The sequence below is a fragment of the Eriocheir sinensis genome, chromosome 48 (assembly GCF_024679095.1).
Source record: "Eriocheir sinensis breed Jianghai 21 chromosome 48, ASM2467909v1, whole genome shotgun sequence".
NCBI classification, from domain to species: Eukaryota; Metazoa; Arthropoda; class Malacostraca; order Decapoda; family Varunidae; genus Eriocheir; species Eriocheir sinensis.
This window is the reverse complement of record NC_066556.1, coordinates 9,442,349-9,458,193: the sequence shown is the minus strand read 5'-3', so window position 1 is coordinate 9,458,193 and position 15,845 is coordinate 9,442,349. Positions and strand designations below refer to the sequence as shown.

General features: G+C 42.5%; 1 protein-coding gene across 2 annotated transcripts in view; it reads left to right on the top strand.

Annotated features, from left to right (window-relative positions):
• Positions 1-3,057: 3,057 nt before the first annotated feature.
• Positions 3,058-15,845, top strand: part of LOC126981569 (neprilysin-1-like) — a 34,164-nt gene continuing 21,376 nt past the window's right edge. For both annotated transcript variants that reach the window (XR_007733993.1, XM_050832968.1), the window contains exons 1-3: positions 3,058-3,107; positions 12,050-12,211; positions 14,817-14,900. Coding sequence is in view for 1 of the 2 variants with exons in the window: in XM_050832968.1 (XP_050688925.1) it covers positions 12,070-12,211; positions 14,817-14,900 (226 nt within the window). In the remaining variant the exon portion in view is untranslated. The remainder of the gene's footprint in view (positions 3,108-12,049; positions 12,212-14,816; positions 14,901-15,845) is intronic.

Genomic DNA, 15,845 nt, shown 5'->3' with positions numbered 1-15,845 from the left:
GGGAGAGGTGAAAACACTGAAGAGAAAGGGAGAAAGAAGAAGGAGGAGGAAGGTCGAAAGTGATGAAGAGAAAAGAGAGATATATGGTAAAGACACAAAGATAAGTTGATGTCGAGAGATAGATAGATAAATAGATAATGATAAAGAAGGGGGGAAGAAAAGGAAAAGGTGAAAAAACTGAAGAGAAGGGGAGAAAAAAGGATAAGAAGGAGGAGGAAGGCTGATAGTAACGGAAAGAAAAGAGAAATAAGACACGAAAACAGATAGATAGACAGATAGATTGATTGAAAGATAGATAGATAGATAGATAGATATAGATAGATAGATAGATAGATATAGATAGAGAGAGAGAGAGAGAGAGAGAGAGAGAGAGAGAGAGAGAGAGAGAGAGAGAGAGAGAGAGAGAGAGAGAGAGAGAGAGAGAGAGAGAGAGAGAGAGAGAGAGAGAGAGAGAGAGAGAGAGAGAGAGAGAGAGAGAGAGAGAGAGAGAGAGAGAGAGAGAGAGAGAGAGCGGAGCTTGAGTGAAAATAGAAAACAGAGAATGTGGAAAGAAACAGGAAAGGAGAGGAACAGGGGAAGGAGAAATGAAAAGTGGAGAGGGAGGTGAGAAAAAATAAATAAACGGAAGGAGAGGAAGAAGAATAAAAGGAGGGACTGCGGATGAGCGAAAGAAGTTGTAAAAGTGAGAGAAAAGTAAAGACGCAGGTATTCGAGGAAGAAAGAAGGAAAAGAAGAAAGGTTAGGTAAATAGAAGAGGAAGAGAAGGAGGGAGAACAAGGACCGAGAAGGAGAGAAAGAGCAACAAAAGAAGAGAGAGAGAGAGAGAGAGAGAGAGAGAGAGAGAGAGAGAGAGAGAGAGAGTACAATAAAACATGTGAGAAAAGAATGAAATGAAGAAAATGGGGAAAATATATAAAAAAAGAGAAAACCGGATGAGAAAAATAATTGAAGACAGAAAGAAATGAAAAAATATTGAAGAAAAGAATAGAGATATAAATTGAGGGAAAAAAACTATATACAATGTTAGCCAAGAAAATAAAAACAGAAAACCCAGAGAAAAAGGAGAGAAGAGAAAAAATGTTGACCCAGAAAGAGGAACAATTAGGAGCAAAATGAAAGAGAAATGACAAGGGAAAGAGAGAGAGAGAGAGAGAGAGAGAGAGAGAGAGAGAGAGAGAGAGAGGAAAAAATATGTTAGTAAGAAAAAATAAAATAATGTAAAAGCTAAGCAAGAGGACTGGAGTGGTGGTGGTGGTGGTGGTGGTGGTGGAGGTGGAGGTGGTGCTGGTGGTGGTGGTGATCGTGGTGGGGGTGGTGGAGGTGGAGGTGGTGGTTGATGGCATTATCGAAGTGGAGAAAAACTATTGCCTCCCCTCTTCTTCTTTCTTCCTCCTTCCTCTCTTCTTCCATGTTTTTTTGTTCCTTTCTCCTTCCTTCCTTCCTTCGTCCCTCCTTTTCCCTTTATATTTTTCTCCTTCTTTCCCCCTTTCCTTCTTTCTCTTTCCTACCTTCTTCCATTTTTTGCTCTTTTCTCCTTCCTTCCTTCCTTCCTTCCTTCCTTCCTTCCTCTTCCCTTCCCCCTTTCTATTTATCTCCTTACTCCCTCATTTCTTCTGCCTCTCTCCTCCCTTCTTCCTTTTCTTCTCTTTCCTCCTTCTTTTATTCTTCCTGTTTCCTCCTCTTTCCATTTTTTTTCTATCTTCCTTCCTTTTTTTTCTCTTCTTCCTCTTCCCTCCATCATTCTTTTGGCTTTTCTTTCCTCTCTTCTTCCTTCTTTCACGTCCGTCGTCCTCTCCCTCTTCTTCTATTCCCTCTTCTCTCTCTCTCTCTCTCTCCCCCCTCCCCCCCGGCGTCAATGAAAACTAAATGTTCCGTGAAAGGAAAGAAAAAGGAAGAGAAGAAGAATCAGAATAAAAGTTTTTGCTTCTGTCTTCCTTCCTCCTTCCTCTTCCTCTTCCTCCTCCTCGTACTTTTCCTTCACTTTTTATCTCTTCCTCCTCCTCCTCCTCCTCTTCTTTCTCTTAACTCCTCCTACTCCTTCTTCTTATCCCCTCCTCCTCCTCCCTCTTACCCACGTCCTCCTCCTTCTTCCTCCGCCTGTTTCCTCCTCCTCCTCCTCCTCTTCCTCTTCCTCCCCTTCCGGCTATATTGGGAGAGAGCAAGAGAGGAGAGAGAGAGAGAGAGAGAGAGAGAGAGAGAGAGAGAGAGAGAGAGAGAGAGAGAGAGAGAGAGAGAGAGAGAGAGAGAGAGAGAGAGAGAGAGAGAGAGAGAGACTACTTATACTTACTTAGACAGTCAGACGGTAAAAAAAAATAGTAAACCACAAAGAAATTAGAAAACGTTAAAAAATAAACAAAAACACACGTACGAACTAACAGACAGAAAAAACAGACAGACAGACAAATGAAAACTAAAAAAAAAAGACGGATGATGAGAGAAAAAAAATATGTAGGCAAATAAAGTGTTAAGAAATAAGAGAGAAATGAGAGACGAGAAACGGAAAAGAGACAGACAGACAGACAGACAGACAGACAGACAGACAGGCGGTAAGGAAAAAGAGAGAGAGAGAGAGAGAGAGAGAGAGAGAGAGAGAGAGAGAGAGAACGAGAGAGAAAAAATGGTTGCGTCATCAAACAGAAATATTGATGATGGGATTAAGTGTGTCCCGTTGAAAATGATGTGGCTCTTTTTTACCTGGAGGAGGAGGAGGAGGAGGAGGAGGAGGAGGAGGAGGAAGACAAAAAGAAGAAGAAGCCCTTGAGCCAAATATGAAATCATGTTATCGGAATATCTAATAAATAATCTCTTCGTTGTCTTTCCTTCTCTCTCTCTCTCTCTCTCTCTCATATGTTTTATTTTATCATTTTCTCTTACTTTTCCTCTTTTCCTCTCATTCTCACTTCTCTTTACGTTTCTTTCTTACCTTCCGATATATATGATTCTCTCTCTCCCTCTCCCTCTCCCTCCCTCCCTCATTTTCGCTCCCTCGCTGCTTACATTAGGTGAAGCACATCAGGTTTCCAGGTATTCCTTGCCCTCACGCCGCTCTTTTCTCTCTCCCGCAGACACCTCAAGAATATGCCTGACGGAGGAATGCGTCAAGACAGGTGAGTTCCCTTCCGCCCGCAGGTGAAAGAGAGGGGGTGTAGACGATGCGCGGAGGTCACGGGTACCAGGTCTGGGTCATGCTGCTGCTACTTTTAAGGTCACGGGGTCAGGGTCATGTGTTCGGTTATCTGTTGCATATCAGTAAAAAATATATATACGCTGGAATATTGGATGGCGGTGAAAAAAGAAATAGGAATCGTTGCCGGAATATGGAATGGTTATCAATGGTTATTTTTTTACAGTTGGTTTTCATACATTCGCTCAGTTTCCGGAATGTATTGATTTTTCCCTTCCTGGTACGAGTTATGAGGAGAATGGATGCTGGTTAGTTAGTTGGTTAGTTATGTAGGTAGGTCATTAGTTAAGTACGTAGTTTGGTTTTCATACATTCGCTCAGTTTCCGGAATGTGTTGATTTTTCCCTTCCTGGTACGAGTTATGAGGAGAATGGTGCCTAGTTCGTTAGTTAAATAGGCAGGTAGCTCATTAGTTAGTTAGATAGGTAGGTGGGTAGGTAGTTCATTAGTTAGGTTGTTAATTTCATACATTCGCTCAGTTTCCGGAATGTATTGATTTTTCCATTCCTGGTACGAGTTATGAGGAGAATGGTGCCTAGTTCGTTAGTAAGATAAGCAGGTAGTTCGTTAGGTAGGTAGGTAGGTAGGTAGTTCATTAGTTAGGTTGTTAATTTGTTATTTGGTTTGTTGGTTCGTCAATTAGTTGGTTAGTTACTTAGTTAGGCAGTCAGTTGGTCACCTAGTTAGATAGATAGATGGTTACTTAGTTAGAGAGTTGGTTGACTGGTTGATAATTAATATGTCAGTTAATTAGATAGTTAGGTAGTTAGTTAGTTACTGAGCACAAACATTACAAGCATCACAAGCATATTCGTTCTTATCATAAACACCTCTCCTCCCGAAATTGACCTCTCTTCTGGCCACTCTTCTAAACCCCTTTTATATGGACAATGATTAGCTTTTTTTCTCATTATTGTTTTGCCACTGACCTGCTTCATTAACTGTAAAAAAATAAAAGAGATAGAAACACGATTAATCTAAATACATCAAATCTATAAATCCCCCAAACTTATTCCTCCAAAACCCCCGATCCAAAAAACACCCACTAGAGGAACACACTCGGCCGCCTCCATCTTACCCTACCTAGGACGTGGTCAGGGAGCCGCTCTTCTCCGTGCTCAGGTCAAGGTTATTTCCCGGAGAGAGAGAGAGAGAGAGAGGAGAGAGAGAGAGAGGAGAGAGAGAGAGAGAGAGAGAGAGGAGAGAGAGAGAGAGAGAGAGAGAGAGAGAGAGAGGAGAGAGAGAGAGAGAGAGAGAGAGAGAGAGAGAGAGAGAGAGAGAGAGAGAGAGAGAGAGAGAGAGAGAGAGAGAGAGGAGAGAGAGAGAGGAGAGGAGAGATGCAGCTGCTGTGGGGAAGAGGAGCTTGAGGCAGGAAGACCTAAAGGGAGGCAGAAGTCCTTGTGCCTGGCTGATGAGACAAGGGACTGGGGGCGTGAGGGGGTGAGGGGGGGGGGGGTGAAAAGGAGAGGATAGAGGGGAACGGTGAAAGGGAGGGCATGTGGCTGTGATGGCGAAAGGGACGATGAAGGGGATGAAAGAAGAGGGTGGTGATGAAGGGGTTGAGAAGAAGGGGATGGAAGGGAGGGTGTGTTAGTGTGGCTTAAATATATAGTTAGTTACCTGATACAATATGGCAGGTAACATCATTAGGAAAGGTAAATCTAATGTTACCTGTTAGACAAAATGGTTTAAAATGGATATGAATGAAGTGCTTGATTATCTATTTCCGTACAGTTATTTTCTTGCCTTCAATAATTAGTCACCTTGTATAATTATGGCAGGTAACATTAGGGAAGGGAGATCGAAGGTGAGGTAAGGATGGGGAGAGGAAGAGGATGATGGGAGGAACGGCTTGTGGTGGTGATGATGGGGGTGATGGCTAGGGAAAGGCTGTGTGCGTGTGTGTGGTGAAACTGAGGAACATACGTGATGGTGAAGATGGTGGTGAGGGGGACGATGAGGATGGTGAGAGGAAGGGAATAGGGCTGCAATGGTGATAGGGATTATGAGAAATGGTGAGAGGAAGATGATGGGAGGAAGCTGGAGTGGTATTGGTGGTGGTCCATTTTCCTCCTACTCTTTTCCTGCCTATTCTCATCTTTTTACTCCTCTTCCTGTTCTTTGTTTTCCTCCTCTTCCTGTTGCTTCTTGTTTTCCTCTCTCTCTTCTTTTCCCTCGCTCTTTTTCTGCCTTTTCTCATCTTTCTACTCCTCTTCCTGTTCTTTATTTTCCTCCTCTTCCTGTTGCTTCTTGTTCTCCTCTCTCTCTCCTTTTCCCTCTCGCTCTTTTCCTGTCTATTCTCATCTTTCTACTCTTCTTCCTGCTCTTTATTTTCCTCCTTTTCCTGTGACTCCTCCTGTTGGTTCTTGTTCTCCTCTCTCTCTCCTTTTCCCTCACTCTTTTCCTGCCTATTCTCATCTTTCTACTCCTCTTCCGCCTCTTTCCTTCTCTTCCTTCTCCTGCTTTTCATTTTCTTCCTCTTCCATCGACTCCTGTTGCTTCTTGTTCTCCTCTCTCTTCCACTTCTTTCCTGAACCTTCTTTTTCTCCTCTTTCTCCTCCTATTTTTGTTATTTTTTTTATGATGGGCATATGAAGGCTGTGCATGTGTTAGGGATGAGACTGACAAGAAGAATCGGTTACCAAAAGAGGAAAAAAAATAAGAAGGTTACTAAGAACAAAAGACGAGAAAGAAAAAGAAACAAAACTGGCATGGACAAGAACGAGAAGAACAGGAAGAAGAACAAAACAGCACCAATAACAATAACAACAAGATCATTAACGATAACCCCAATTACAAGAGGTTCCCACAAGACAACGTAGTACACAATCCACCAAAACGACCATTATGAAAATTGGAGCTTTCCACAAGACAACGAAGAACACACAACACATTAAAACAACCATAACAAGAGATTTCCACAAGACACTAAGGTCCGTATTTTCAGACTCCTCATCCTCTCACATCAACTGTTTTCAAAGGCCAAAAGGGAGATGATTAAGGTTATCATGTGTGTTTCTTTAAGTTCACGGTACAGAAGAAGGGTCAGACTACCACTAGGATCGTAAAACTACCCCTGGAAAGGCCCATAACTCCAACGAAAGCCTTGTCAAATATGTGGTTTGGGGGGCCGGAATGATTAAGAATACGGGCTTTAAAGAACACAACCCTTCAAAACAAGGAGAAAAGACTGCCTGGGAAGGGTAACGAAGAGACTATTAGGGTCGTATTATGAGACATTTTCGCTTCTCACATCAGCTATTTCTAAAGGTCAAGGAGGGGGTCAATCGGGTTCTGATGAGAGTTTCTTCAGGTTCGCGGTACAGAGGAAGGGTCAAAGTACCACCAGGGTCATAAAACTACTCCTGAAAATGCCCACAACTCCTGCGAAAGTCTTGTCGAGTAGGTGATCTTGGGCGGCGAAATGTCTCATAATACGACCCTAAGAGAGATATGGACAGACAGTGAGTTGGGTCGACGCGAGAAGCCATCGTCGGGGCCCCTCACAAGGCTCGCGTCACTCCTGGTTACTGATGGCTCCTGGTCGCCCGCCTCTTATTGGGGCCGGGAATATTGGCTTCTCCCTCATATTGTTAGGGCGGCAATAACCTGCCACCCAGCTAATACATGAGCCAGGACCTTCTGCTCCCACTCCTCTTCCTTCACTCTCCTGCTCTTCCTTTCTCCTCTCATTCATTTTCCCGCCTCTTCCCCTTCTCCTCGAACTTCTCCTCTCGTGCCCTTCCTTCACTCTTGCTCTTCACTCTCTTCCTCTTCCTCTTCCTCCTCCTCTTGCTGCTTTTCGTTCTCCTCTCTCTCACATCTTTTTCTTCTCCTCCTTTTCCTCCTTCACTCTCTTGCTCTCCACTTTTGCTCTTCTTTTTCCTCCTCTTCTTCCTGCTTTTCGTTCTCCCATCTCACACCTTTTCCCTCTTCTCCTTCTGCGCTCATTCCTCTTGCTCTTTCTGCTCCTCCTCTTCCTCTTACGACTCCTCCTCCTTCCTCTCGTTCTTCCTTCCTCCTCATTCATTTTCCTGCCTCCTCTATTTCCACCCCTCTTCCTGTTTCCTTCCTTCACTCTTCCTCTTCCTGCTCCTCCTTTTCCTTCCCCTCCTGTGACGCTTCCTCTTGTTACGTGTCTTTCTCCTCTCACTTCTCTTCCTCTTACTCTTTCTCTGCCTTTTTTCATCTTTCTATTCCTCTTTCTGCTCCTTCCTTCACTTGCTCCTCCTTCTCCTCCTCCTCCTCCTCCTGTTGCTTCTCTTTTTCCCTCACTCTCTCCTTTACCTGCCCCTTCTCTTCTCTTCCTTCTCTTCCTCCTCTTCGTGTCTCATCTCCTCCTGTCCTTTTTCCTCCTCTTCCTCTTCCTTCTGGGACTTTTCTCACTCATCCTTCTTCTTCCACTCCTCCTCCTGCATCTTTTTCCTCCTCCTCCTCCTCCTCCTCCTCCTCCTCCGAGCCTTCTTTTATATTCCTACTCTTTCTGCTCGACACATAATTTTCACATTTTTATTCTCCTTTTTACGCGCGATATTTTTTTCATATTCGTATTCTTCCCTTTTCTTCTTTCCTTTTAGCACCTATGACTCCTCTTCCTCTTCCTCTTCCTGCTTCTTCTTCTCCCTTAGGCTGTTCCGGGTTCTTCCTCTTCCTCCTCTTCCTCCTCTGACTTTTTTTTCTCAACTTCGTGTTCCTTTTTCTTCTCTTTATTTCAACGCCTATGAATCCTCTGTCCTCCTCCTCTTCTTCCTCTTCCTGCTTCTCTTCCCGTGGGCTGTTTCGTGTTCTTCCTCTCCCTCCTCTTCTTCCTCTTCTTTCCTTCCTTCCTTCAGCGTTCTTCCTCCTCTTCCTTCCTTCCTTCCTCTTTCTTCTTTACTTCCTTCCCGTTCTGCGTTCCTCCCTTCTCCCCTCTTCCTTCCTCCCTTCCTTCCTTCCTTCCGTGTTCTTCCCTTTCCTCCTCTTCTTTCCTTTTCCTTTTCCTTCTTTCCTCCTCCTCTTCCTCCTCTTTCTCCTCTTCATGTAGCGCGTCCTCCCGTGTTCTTCCTCCTCTTCCTCTTCCTTCTTTCTTCCCTGTTCCTTGTTCCTCCCTCTCCTTCTCTTCCTCTTCATCTTCCTCCTCTTCATGTACCGCGTCCTCCCGTGTTCTTCCTCTTCCTCCTCCTCCTTTTCCTTCTTTGCCCCCTGGTCCTTGTTCTTCCCTCTCCTCCACTTCCTCCTCTTCCTCTTCCTTCCGTCCTCTTCATCTTCCGCCCCTTCATGTACCGCGTCCTTGGCCTGCCTCGCCCTGCACACGCTTCCTCTTCATCCACCACCTCTTCCTCTTCCTCTTCCTCCTGCCCCCCCCCCCCCCCCCCTCCAAGGCTGTTCCTGCATTATTCACTCAGGAATCCTCGTCGTCGCTGCAGGTTACGCTCAGGCTCTGTCTTGCAAAGTTTTATATAAAGATGAAGGTGTTTGCGAGTCGGGCCTCCTCCTCCTCCTCCTCCTCCTCCTCCTCCTCCCTGTGCTGCTGAGTCCCGATATTACCCTGAAAGCTCTCCCTCCCTTCCTCCCTCTCCTCCTCCTCCTCCTTCTTTCCTTCCTCATTCCTGGCTTTTTATTTTTTCTTATTATGTTTTTCTTCTATTCTTTCTTTCATTTTTTCTTCTCTTTTTTTCCTTCCTCATTCCTGGCTCCTCTTCCTGACTCTTTTTCTTCTTATTTTTTTCTTCTATTCTTTCTTCCATTTTTCTTCTCTTTCTTCTTCCTTCCCCATTCCCTGTACTTTTTCCTGACTTTTTTTTCTTTTTTTTTCTTCTATTCTTTCTTCCATTTTTCTTCTCTTTCTTCATCCTTTCTCATTCCTGGCTCCTCTTCCTGACTTTCTTTCTTTCTTCTTATTCTTCCTTTTTTTCTTCTCTTCCTTCTTTTTTTATTTCTTTCTTCTTATTCCTTTTTTTCTTCTCTTCCTTTTTTTATTTCTTTCTTCTTATTCCTGTTTTCTCTCTTCCTTCTTTCCTCCCTCATCCCTGGCACTTCTTTTCCTGCCTTTTTTTCTTTTCTTCTTCTTCTAGTTTTCTTCTCTTCCTTCTTTCTTCCTTCTTTCTTTCTTCTTTTTTTTCTCTGTTCCTTCTTTCCTTCCTCATTCTCGACTCTCCGGGCTTTCTTTCTTTCTCCATATTCTTCCTTTTTTCTCCTCTTCCTTCTTCCTTCCTCAATCCTGGCTCTTCTTTCTGAGGTTCGTTCTTCTTTTTTTTTTTTTTTCGTTCTGATTATTTTTTTCTTTCTTTTTTTTCCTTTTTTTGCGTCTTTCTCTTGCGCTGTATTACCCTGAAAGCCCTTCCTCTCTTCCTTCTATTTCTGTATTTCCTGATTTCCTTCTTCGTCTTTCTCCTTTTTCTTTCTAATCTTTCTTATTTTGTCTTTTTTTTTTTTGCTTCTTTCTTTTATTTTTTTCGTCTTCTTTTTTTCTGTCGTTCTCATTCTTCTTATTTTATCTTTTTTTTGCTTCTTTCTCTTATTTTTTTCGTCTTTCTCTTTTTCTCTTTTCCGTCGCTCCAATTCTTCTTAGTTTTCCTCTTTTGCTTCTTTGCTGCCTCCTCCATTTTTTCTTTTCTTTCGTTTTCTTCTACATTTTTTTTCTTTCTCATTCTTCTTATTCTTTCTTATTTATCCCTCTTTTGCTTCTTACTCCTCTACTGCCTCTTCTCTTTTTTCTTTCCCTTCTTTTTCCTATTTTTTCTTTCTGATTCTTCTTATCTTTCTCATTTTTCCTTCTTTAGTTGCTTTTTTCTCTTATAATCTCCGTTTTTTCCTTCCCCTCTCTTCTTCTCCTGCCTTTCTTTCTCCTGTCTTCTATTTCCTTTCCTCTATTCGTTCATATTTTTCCTTCAGTTCCATCCTTTGCTTCTTCTCTTCCCACTTTTCTTCTCTTTTGTTATCTCTTTTTCTTCCTCTCTGCCTCCCATGTTTTTCTCCGTCTCATTTTCTTCAATTTCTTATTCATTTCTTTCATGCATTTTTCCTTTTATTCTTTTTCATTCCTTATTCTTGTTCTAATTTCATCTTTCTTTTATTCCTTCCTTGTTTGTTCTCTCTCTCTCTCTCTCTCTCTCTCTCTCTCTCTCTCTCTCTCTCTCTCTCTGTCCTTCCTTGCTTTCTTTATTTTCTCCTTTTATTTTCTTTCATTCCACCCTTCTTCGTCCAATTATACCAGGTGGGTGCATTAGGAAGGGAGAGAGAGAAGGAGTGGTCTATTTTAACTTCACATTTGCATTAATTAAGGAAGTCATTATTTTACCCAGACGTTAACTTTTGTATTTTTTTTCCTTTTTTTATTTTCTGTTCGTTAAGCATTCTTCCGCCTCTTCCTAGTCACTTTTTTTTTTCATCTTACACGCTCTTGTCTCCTTGCGTTCAATAAATACTCCAAGCTCTCTTTTTCCAGTCCTTATTAACGACTTTTTTTATTTTATTTTACTCCTTACTTCTATTTTTTTTTTCTCCAGTCAGTCGATCTTTCAATGTTCTGTTCTTTAAATCTTCCTTCTACCTCCTCTTTCTCTTCGTCTAGTTCTCCTCTTCTTCTTTCTTCACTCCTCCTCCAGTCCTTATTTATTTACCCCTCACCTCTATTTTTTCTCCAGTCCGTCTATCTCTAAGTGTTCTGTGCTTTAAATCTTCCTTCTACCTCCTCTTTCTCTTCGTCTAGTTCTCCTCTTCTTTACTCACTCCTCCTCCAGTGCTTATTAACACCGTTTATTTACCCTTCACCTCTATTTTTTTTCCAGTCAGTCGATCTCTTAAGTGTTCTGTGCTTTAAATCTTCCCTCTACCTCCTCTTTCTCTTTGTCTAGTTCTCCTCCTCTTCTTCCTTCACTCCTCCTCCACCTCCACTTCTTCAGGTTCTCTTCCTCTTCTTTCCTCACGCCTCCTCCTCTTTCTCCTCTCTTTCGTTTTCCTTCCTCTTCCCCATCTGCTCCCACTTCTCCTCATGTATCCTTCCTTCACTCTTGCTCTTCCTCTTCCTCTTCCTCTTCCTCCTCCTCTTGCTGCTTTTCGTTCTCCTCTCTCTCACACCTTTTTCGTCTTCTTCTGCTCTTATTTATCTTCCTGTATCCTTCCTTCACTCTTACTTCTTCTATTCTTCCTTTTCCTCGTACAATCAATCCTCTAGTCCTCTTCCTCTTTTTCCCACCCTCCTCCTTTCCTCTTTTCTTTTCCACTGCTGAACAAATACAATACCTACGAAGAGTTGTATAATTTATCTCCTCCTTATCTCCTCCTCTGCCTCCTTACTCCAGACCTTTCGTCCTCTCTTTCTCTCGTCCTCCGTTTTTCTTCTCCTTTGCTGCCCATCTTCTTCCTTCTCTTCCTACTTCGCCTCCTTAGCTTTCCTCTTTCCTCTAGTCTGTTTCACTTCTTCCTTCCTCTCCTTTGCCGCCTTCTCCTCCTCCTCCTTCTCCTCCTCCATCTCCTCGTCCTCCTCCTCCTCCTCCTCCTCCTTCTTTATATCCTCACCATCAACTTCTTCTCCTTCTCCGCCTAAAATGTATATCCTACCATCCTTCCATCACCTCATCCTCATCCTCATTCTCTTCCTCTTCCTCCTCCATTTAATCCTCATCGCCAACCTCTTATCCTTCTCCTCCTAAAGCATATATCCGACCTATCCTTCCATCACCTCTTCCTCCTCCTCCTCTTCTTTCTTCATCTTCATCATCATCATCATCTTCACTTCCTCTCTGCGTCTCATGTTTTTCTCCGTTTCATTTTCTTCAATTTCCTGTTCATTTCTTTCATGCATTTTTCCTTTTATTCTTTTTCATTCTTTCTTCTTCTTGTTCTAATTTTCATCTTTCTTTTATTCCTTCCTTGCCCCCACAGCCGCATCCCTGCTGGAGGCGATGGACCAAACGGCGGACCCCTGCAACGACTTCTTCCAGTTCGCCTGCGGGATGTGGAACCGCAAGCACCTGATCCCGGAAGACCGTGCCTCCATCAACACCTTCGAAGTCATGGCCGACCAGCTGCAGAAGATCCTGAGAGGTGAGCACTGAAGGAGCTTGTTTTCTTTTTCTTCGGTGGTTGTTTTCTTTCATGTTCTTCCTCTTTCTTCCTTTGGTTGTTATTTTCATGTTCGTTCGTTAGGTGATTAGTGAAGGTTCTTGGTATTTTTTTCATTCTTTGACGGTCGTTGTTTTTATTCTTCTTATTCCCGTTTCTCATCTCCTTTATTTGCCTGTTGTTTTCTTCCTGTTCGTCCTTCCATCAACACCTTCCTTTGCATAGTGTTTTCTTGTGTATTCTCTCTTTCTTCCGTTCAAACTTTTCATTGCCTCTTATTTTCTTTTCTCCTTCTCATAACACTTTCGAAGTCATGGCAGAAAATACTCCAAAATTATTACTGTAGGATCGTTTTTTTTCTTCTTCCTCTCCCGGTTGTTGTTCTCTCTTGTTTTTCCTTTTCCGTTGTTTTCTTTTCTGTTCTTTTTCCTTTTTCTTCCAATGACACTTTACTTTCATGTTATTTTATTGTTTATGTTCTTTCTCCTTTCATCAACAGTTTCGAAGTTCTATTCTTTCCTTCTTGTTGTCTAATTGCTCTTATCCTGATATAATTTCCTTCTCTTCATTTTTCTTTATCGTTCCTTTTCTTTTTTTTATTTTACTATTATCATTCCCATTCTCTTCCTTATCCCACTCTTCCTTTCCAAACTTAATAACTCTCTCATCCTTTTCTTCTTCTATCTATGAACGTAAAATCTAGGTGTGTATAATTTCTTGATCTTCATTTTTCTTTATCGTTCCTTTTTTTTTTACCATTATCATCCCATTTCTCTTCCTTATCTCACTCATCCTTTCCCTACTTGATAACTCTCTCATCCTTTTTTTCTTCTATCTATGAACGTAAAAGCTAGGTGTGTGTAGCTATAATTTTCTCTCAAACTAATGTACACTTCTATAAGCTAGGCGTGTACAAGCTATATTTTTTTCTCAAACTAATGTACACTTCTATAAGCTAGGCGTGTACAAGCTATAATTTTCTCTCAAACTAATGTACACTTCTATAAGCTAGGCGTGTACAAGCTATATTTTTCCCTCAATCTAATGTACACTTCTATAAGCTAGGCGTGTACAAGCTATATTTTTTCTCAAACTAATGTACACTTCTATAAGCTAGGTGTGTGTAAGCTGTATTTTTCGCTCAAACTAATGTACACTTCTATAAGCTAGGTGTGTGTAGCTATAATTTTCTCTCAAACTAATGTACACTTCTATAAGCTAGGTGTGTACAAGCTATATTTTTCCCTCAATCTAATGTACACTTCTATAAGCTAGGTGTGTACAAGCTATAATTTTCCCTCAAACTAATGTACACTTCTATAAGCTAAGTGTGTGTAGCTATAATTTTCCCTCAATCTAATGTACACTTCTATAAGCTAGGTGTGTGCAAGCTATAATTTTCCCTCAATCTAATGTACACTTCTATAAGCTAGGTGTGTGCAAGCTATAATTTTCCCTCAATCTAATGTACACTTCTATAAGCTAGGTGTGTGTAAGCTGTATTTTTCGCTCAAACTAATGTACACTTCTATATAGTTCCTTCCGTATTTTTTCCTTCCTTCCTTTCCAGTTAAAACTTTGCCACGTTATGAATGCTGGCAACGTTACTTTTTTTACTTTTTTTCCCTCTTTTTGCGTTATTATTTTATTTTTTTCCTCAACTATGAATGTGAGTTGAGTTAGCGTTGCAGGAAAACTTTCGTCGTAATGTTATTCAGGTAAATCTTCTTCATCTCGTTGCATTATTTTTTTACGCTCCATGAATGATAAAAAGATATTCACTTCCCTGAGCCCCAGTGTTGATCTTTTCTTGTTTTTTTCTTTTTCTTTTTCTCTATTATTTCTTCCTTTGCCTCCTCCTCCTCGTGTTTCTTACTCCTCTTCCTTCCTCTCTCCCTCCTACTCCTCCATTTCCTCCACTTTTGCTGTTTACCTGTTACCTTCATCATCGTTTCTCTCCTCCTCCTCTTCCTATTCCTCCTCCTCCTTCTCCTCGTCTTTCTTTCTCCTCTTCCTTCCTCTCCTCCTCCTACTCCTCCATTTCCTCCTCTTTTGCTGTTTACCTGTTACCCTCATCATCGTTTCTCTCCTCCTCCTCCTTCTCCTCCACCTCCTTCTTCATCCACTTTTTCCTTTTTCTCGTGTTTCTTACTCCTTTTCCTTCCTCTCCTCCTCCTACTCCTCCATTTCCTCCTCTTTTGCTGTTTACCTGTTACCTTCATCATCGTTTCTCTCCTCCTCCTCTTCCTATTCCTCCTCCTCCTTCTCCTTCTCCTCCACCTCCTCCTTCATCCACCTTCTCCTTTTTCTCGTGTTTCTTACTCCTCTTCCTTCCCCTCCTCCTCCTACTCCTCCATTTCCTTCTCTTTTGCTGTTTACCTGTTACCCTCATCATCGTCTCTCCTTCTCCCCCTCCTCCTCCTTCTCCTGCTCCTCCTCTTTTTCTTCATCCTCCTTCTCCTCCTCCCCCTTTCCTTCTCTTCCTCCATGTCCTACTCGCTTTCTTTTACTTGTCACCTGTTACCTCTATTTTCGTCTCCTCTGCATTCTCTCCTCCTCCTCCTCCTCCTCCTCCTCCTCCTCCCAGGCCTTCTGCAGGAGCCAATCAAGAAGGACGAGGGGGAGGCCACCAGGAAAGCCAAGTTGTTCTACACGGCCTGCATGAATAATAGTAAGTCATAAGGGGGAGGAGGAGGAGGAGGAGGAGAGGTAGGGGAAGGAGGAGGGGCTGCTGAGGGGAAAGGAGAAAGGAAGGGGGGACTGGAGGAGTAGGAAGGAGAGGAGAGGAAAAAAGGGGTGATGGAGAGACTGGAGGAAGAAGGAAAGAGGAAGGAAGGATGAGGAAGAGGAGGGGACTAGAGAAAGGAGAGGAGAGAAAGGAAATGGGAAGAAGGAGAAAAGAAAAAGGGGAAAAGAAGGTAGAGAAAGAAAGGCGACTGAGGAAAGGAGAGGAGAGGAAGGAAGAGGGTGGAGGAGAGACTGGAGGAAGGAGAGGGAGGAAGGAGGTGGAAAGGATGAGAGAGAGAGAGAGAGGAGGAGAGGAAAAAGGAGAGGAAGAGAGAGAGAGAGAGAGAGAGAGAGAGAGAGAGAGAGAGAGAGAGAGAGAGAGAGAGAGAGAGAGAGAGAGAGAGAGAGGAGTAGAACAAGGAGAACAGATGGGAAGGAGAAGAAAGAACAATAAAAGTGAGAAACAGGAGGAAAGGAGAGAGAGAGAGAGAGAGAGAGAGAGAGAGAGAGAGAGAGAGAGAGAGAGAGAGACAAGACAGATGAAGAGAGGGAACAAGGGAAAAACGATGATTGAAAGGGGGAAAAAGGAAGCAAAGAAAAGAAAGGAAGAGAAACAGAACAAGGAATACAGGTGGGAAGGAGAGGAGAGTACAATTAAAACCGAGAACCAGAAAGAGACAACAAGAAGGCGAAAGAGAGAAAAAGAAAGAGAAGCGTGAAAATTCAGTGAAGCAGAGAGACTGGGAGAGAGAGAAAGAGACAGAGTAAGAGAGAAAGAGAGAAAAGGAGAAGCATAAACAATAGTGAAGCTAGAGAGACAGAGAAAGAGAAAGAGAGAAAAGGAAAGAGAAATATGAGGATTCTGGAGGCTAGAGAAACAGAGAGTGTG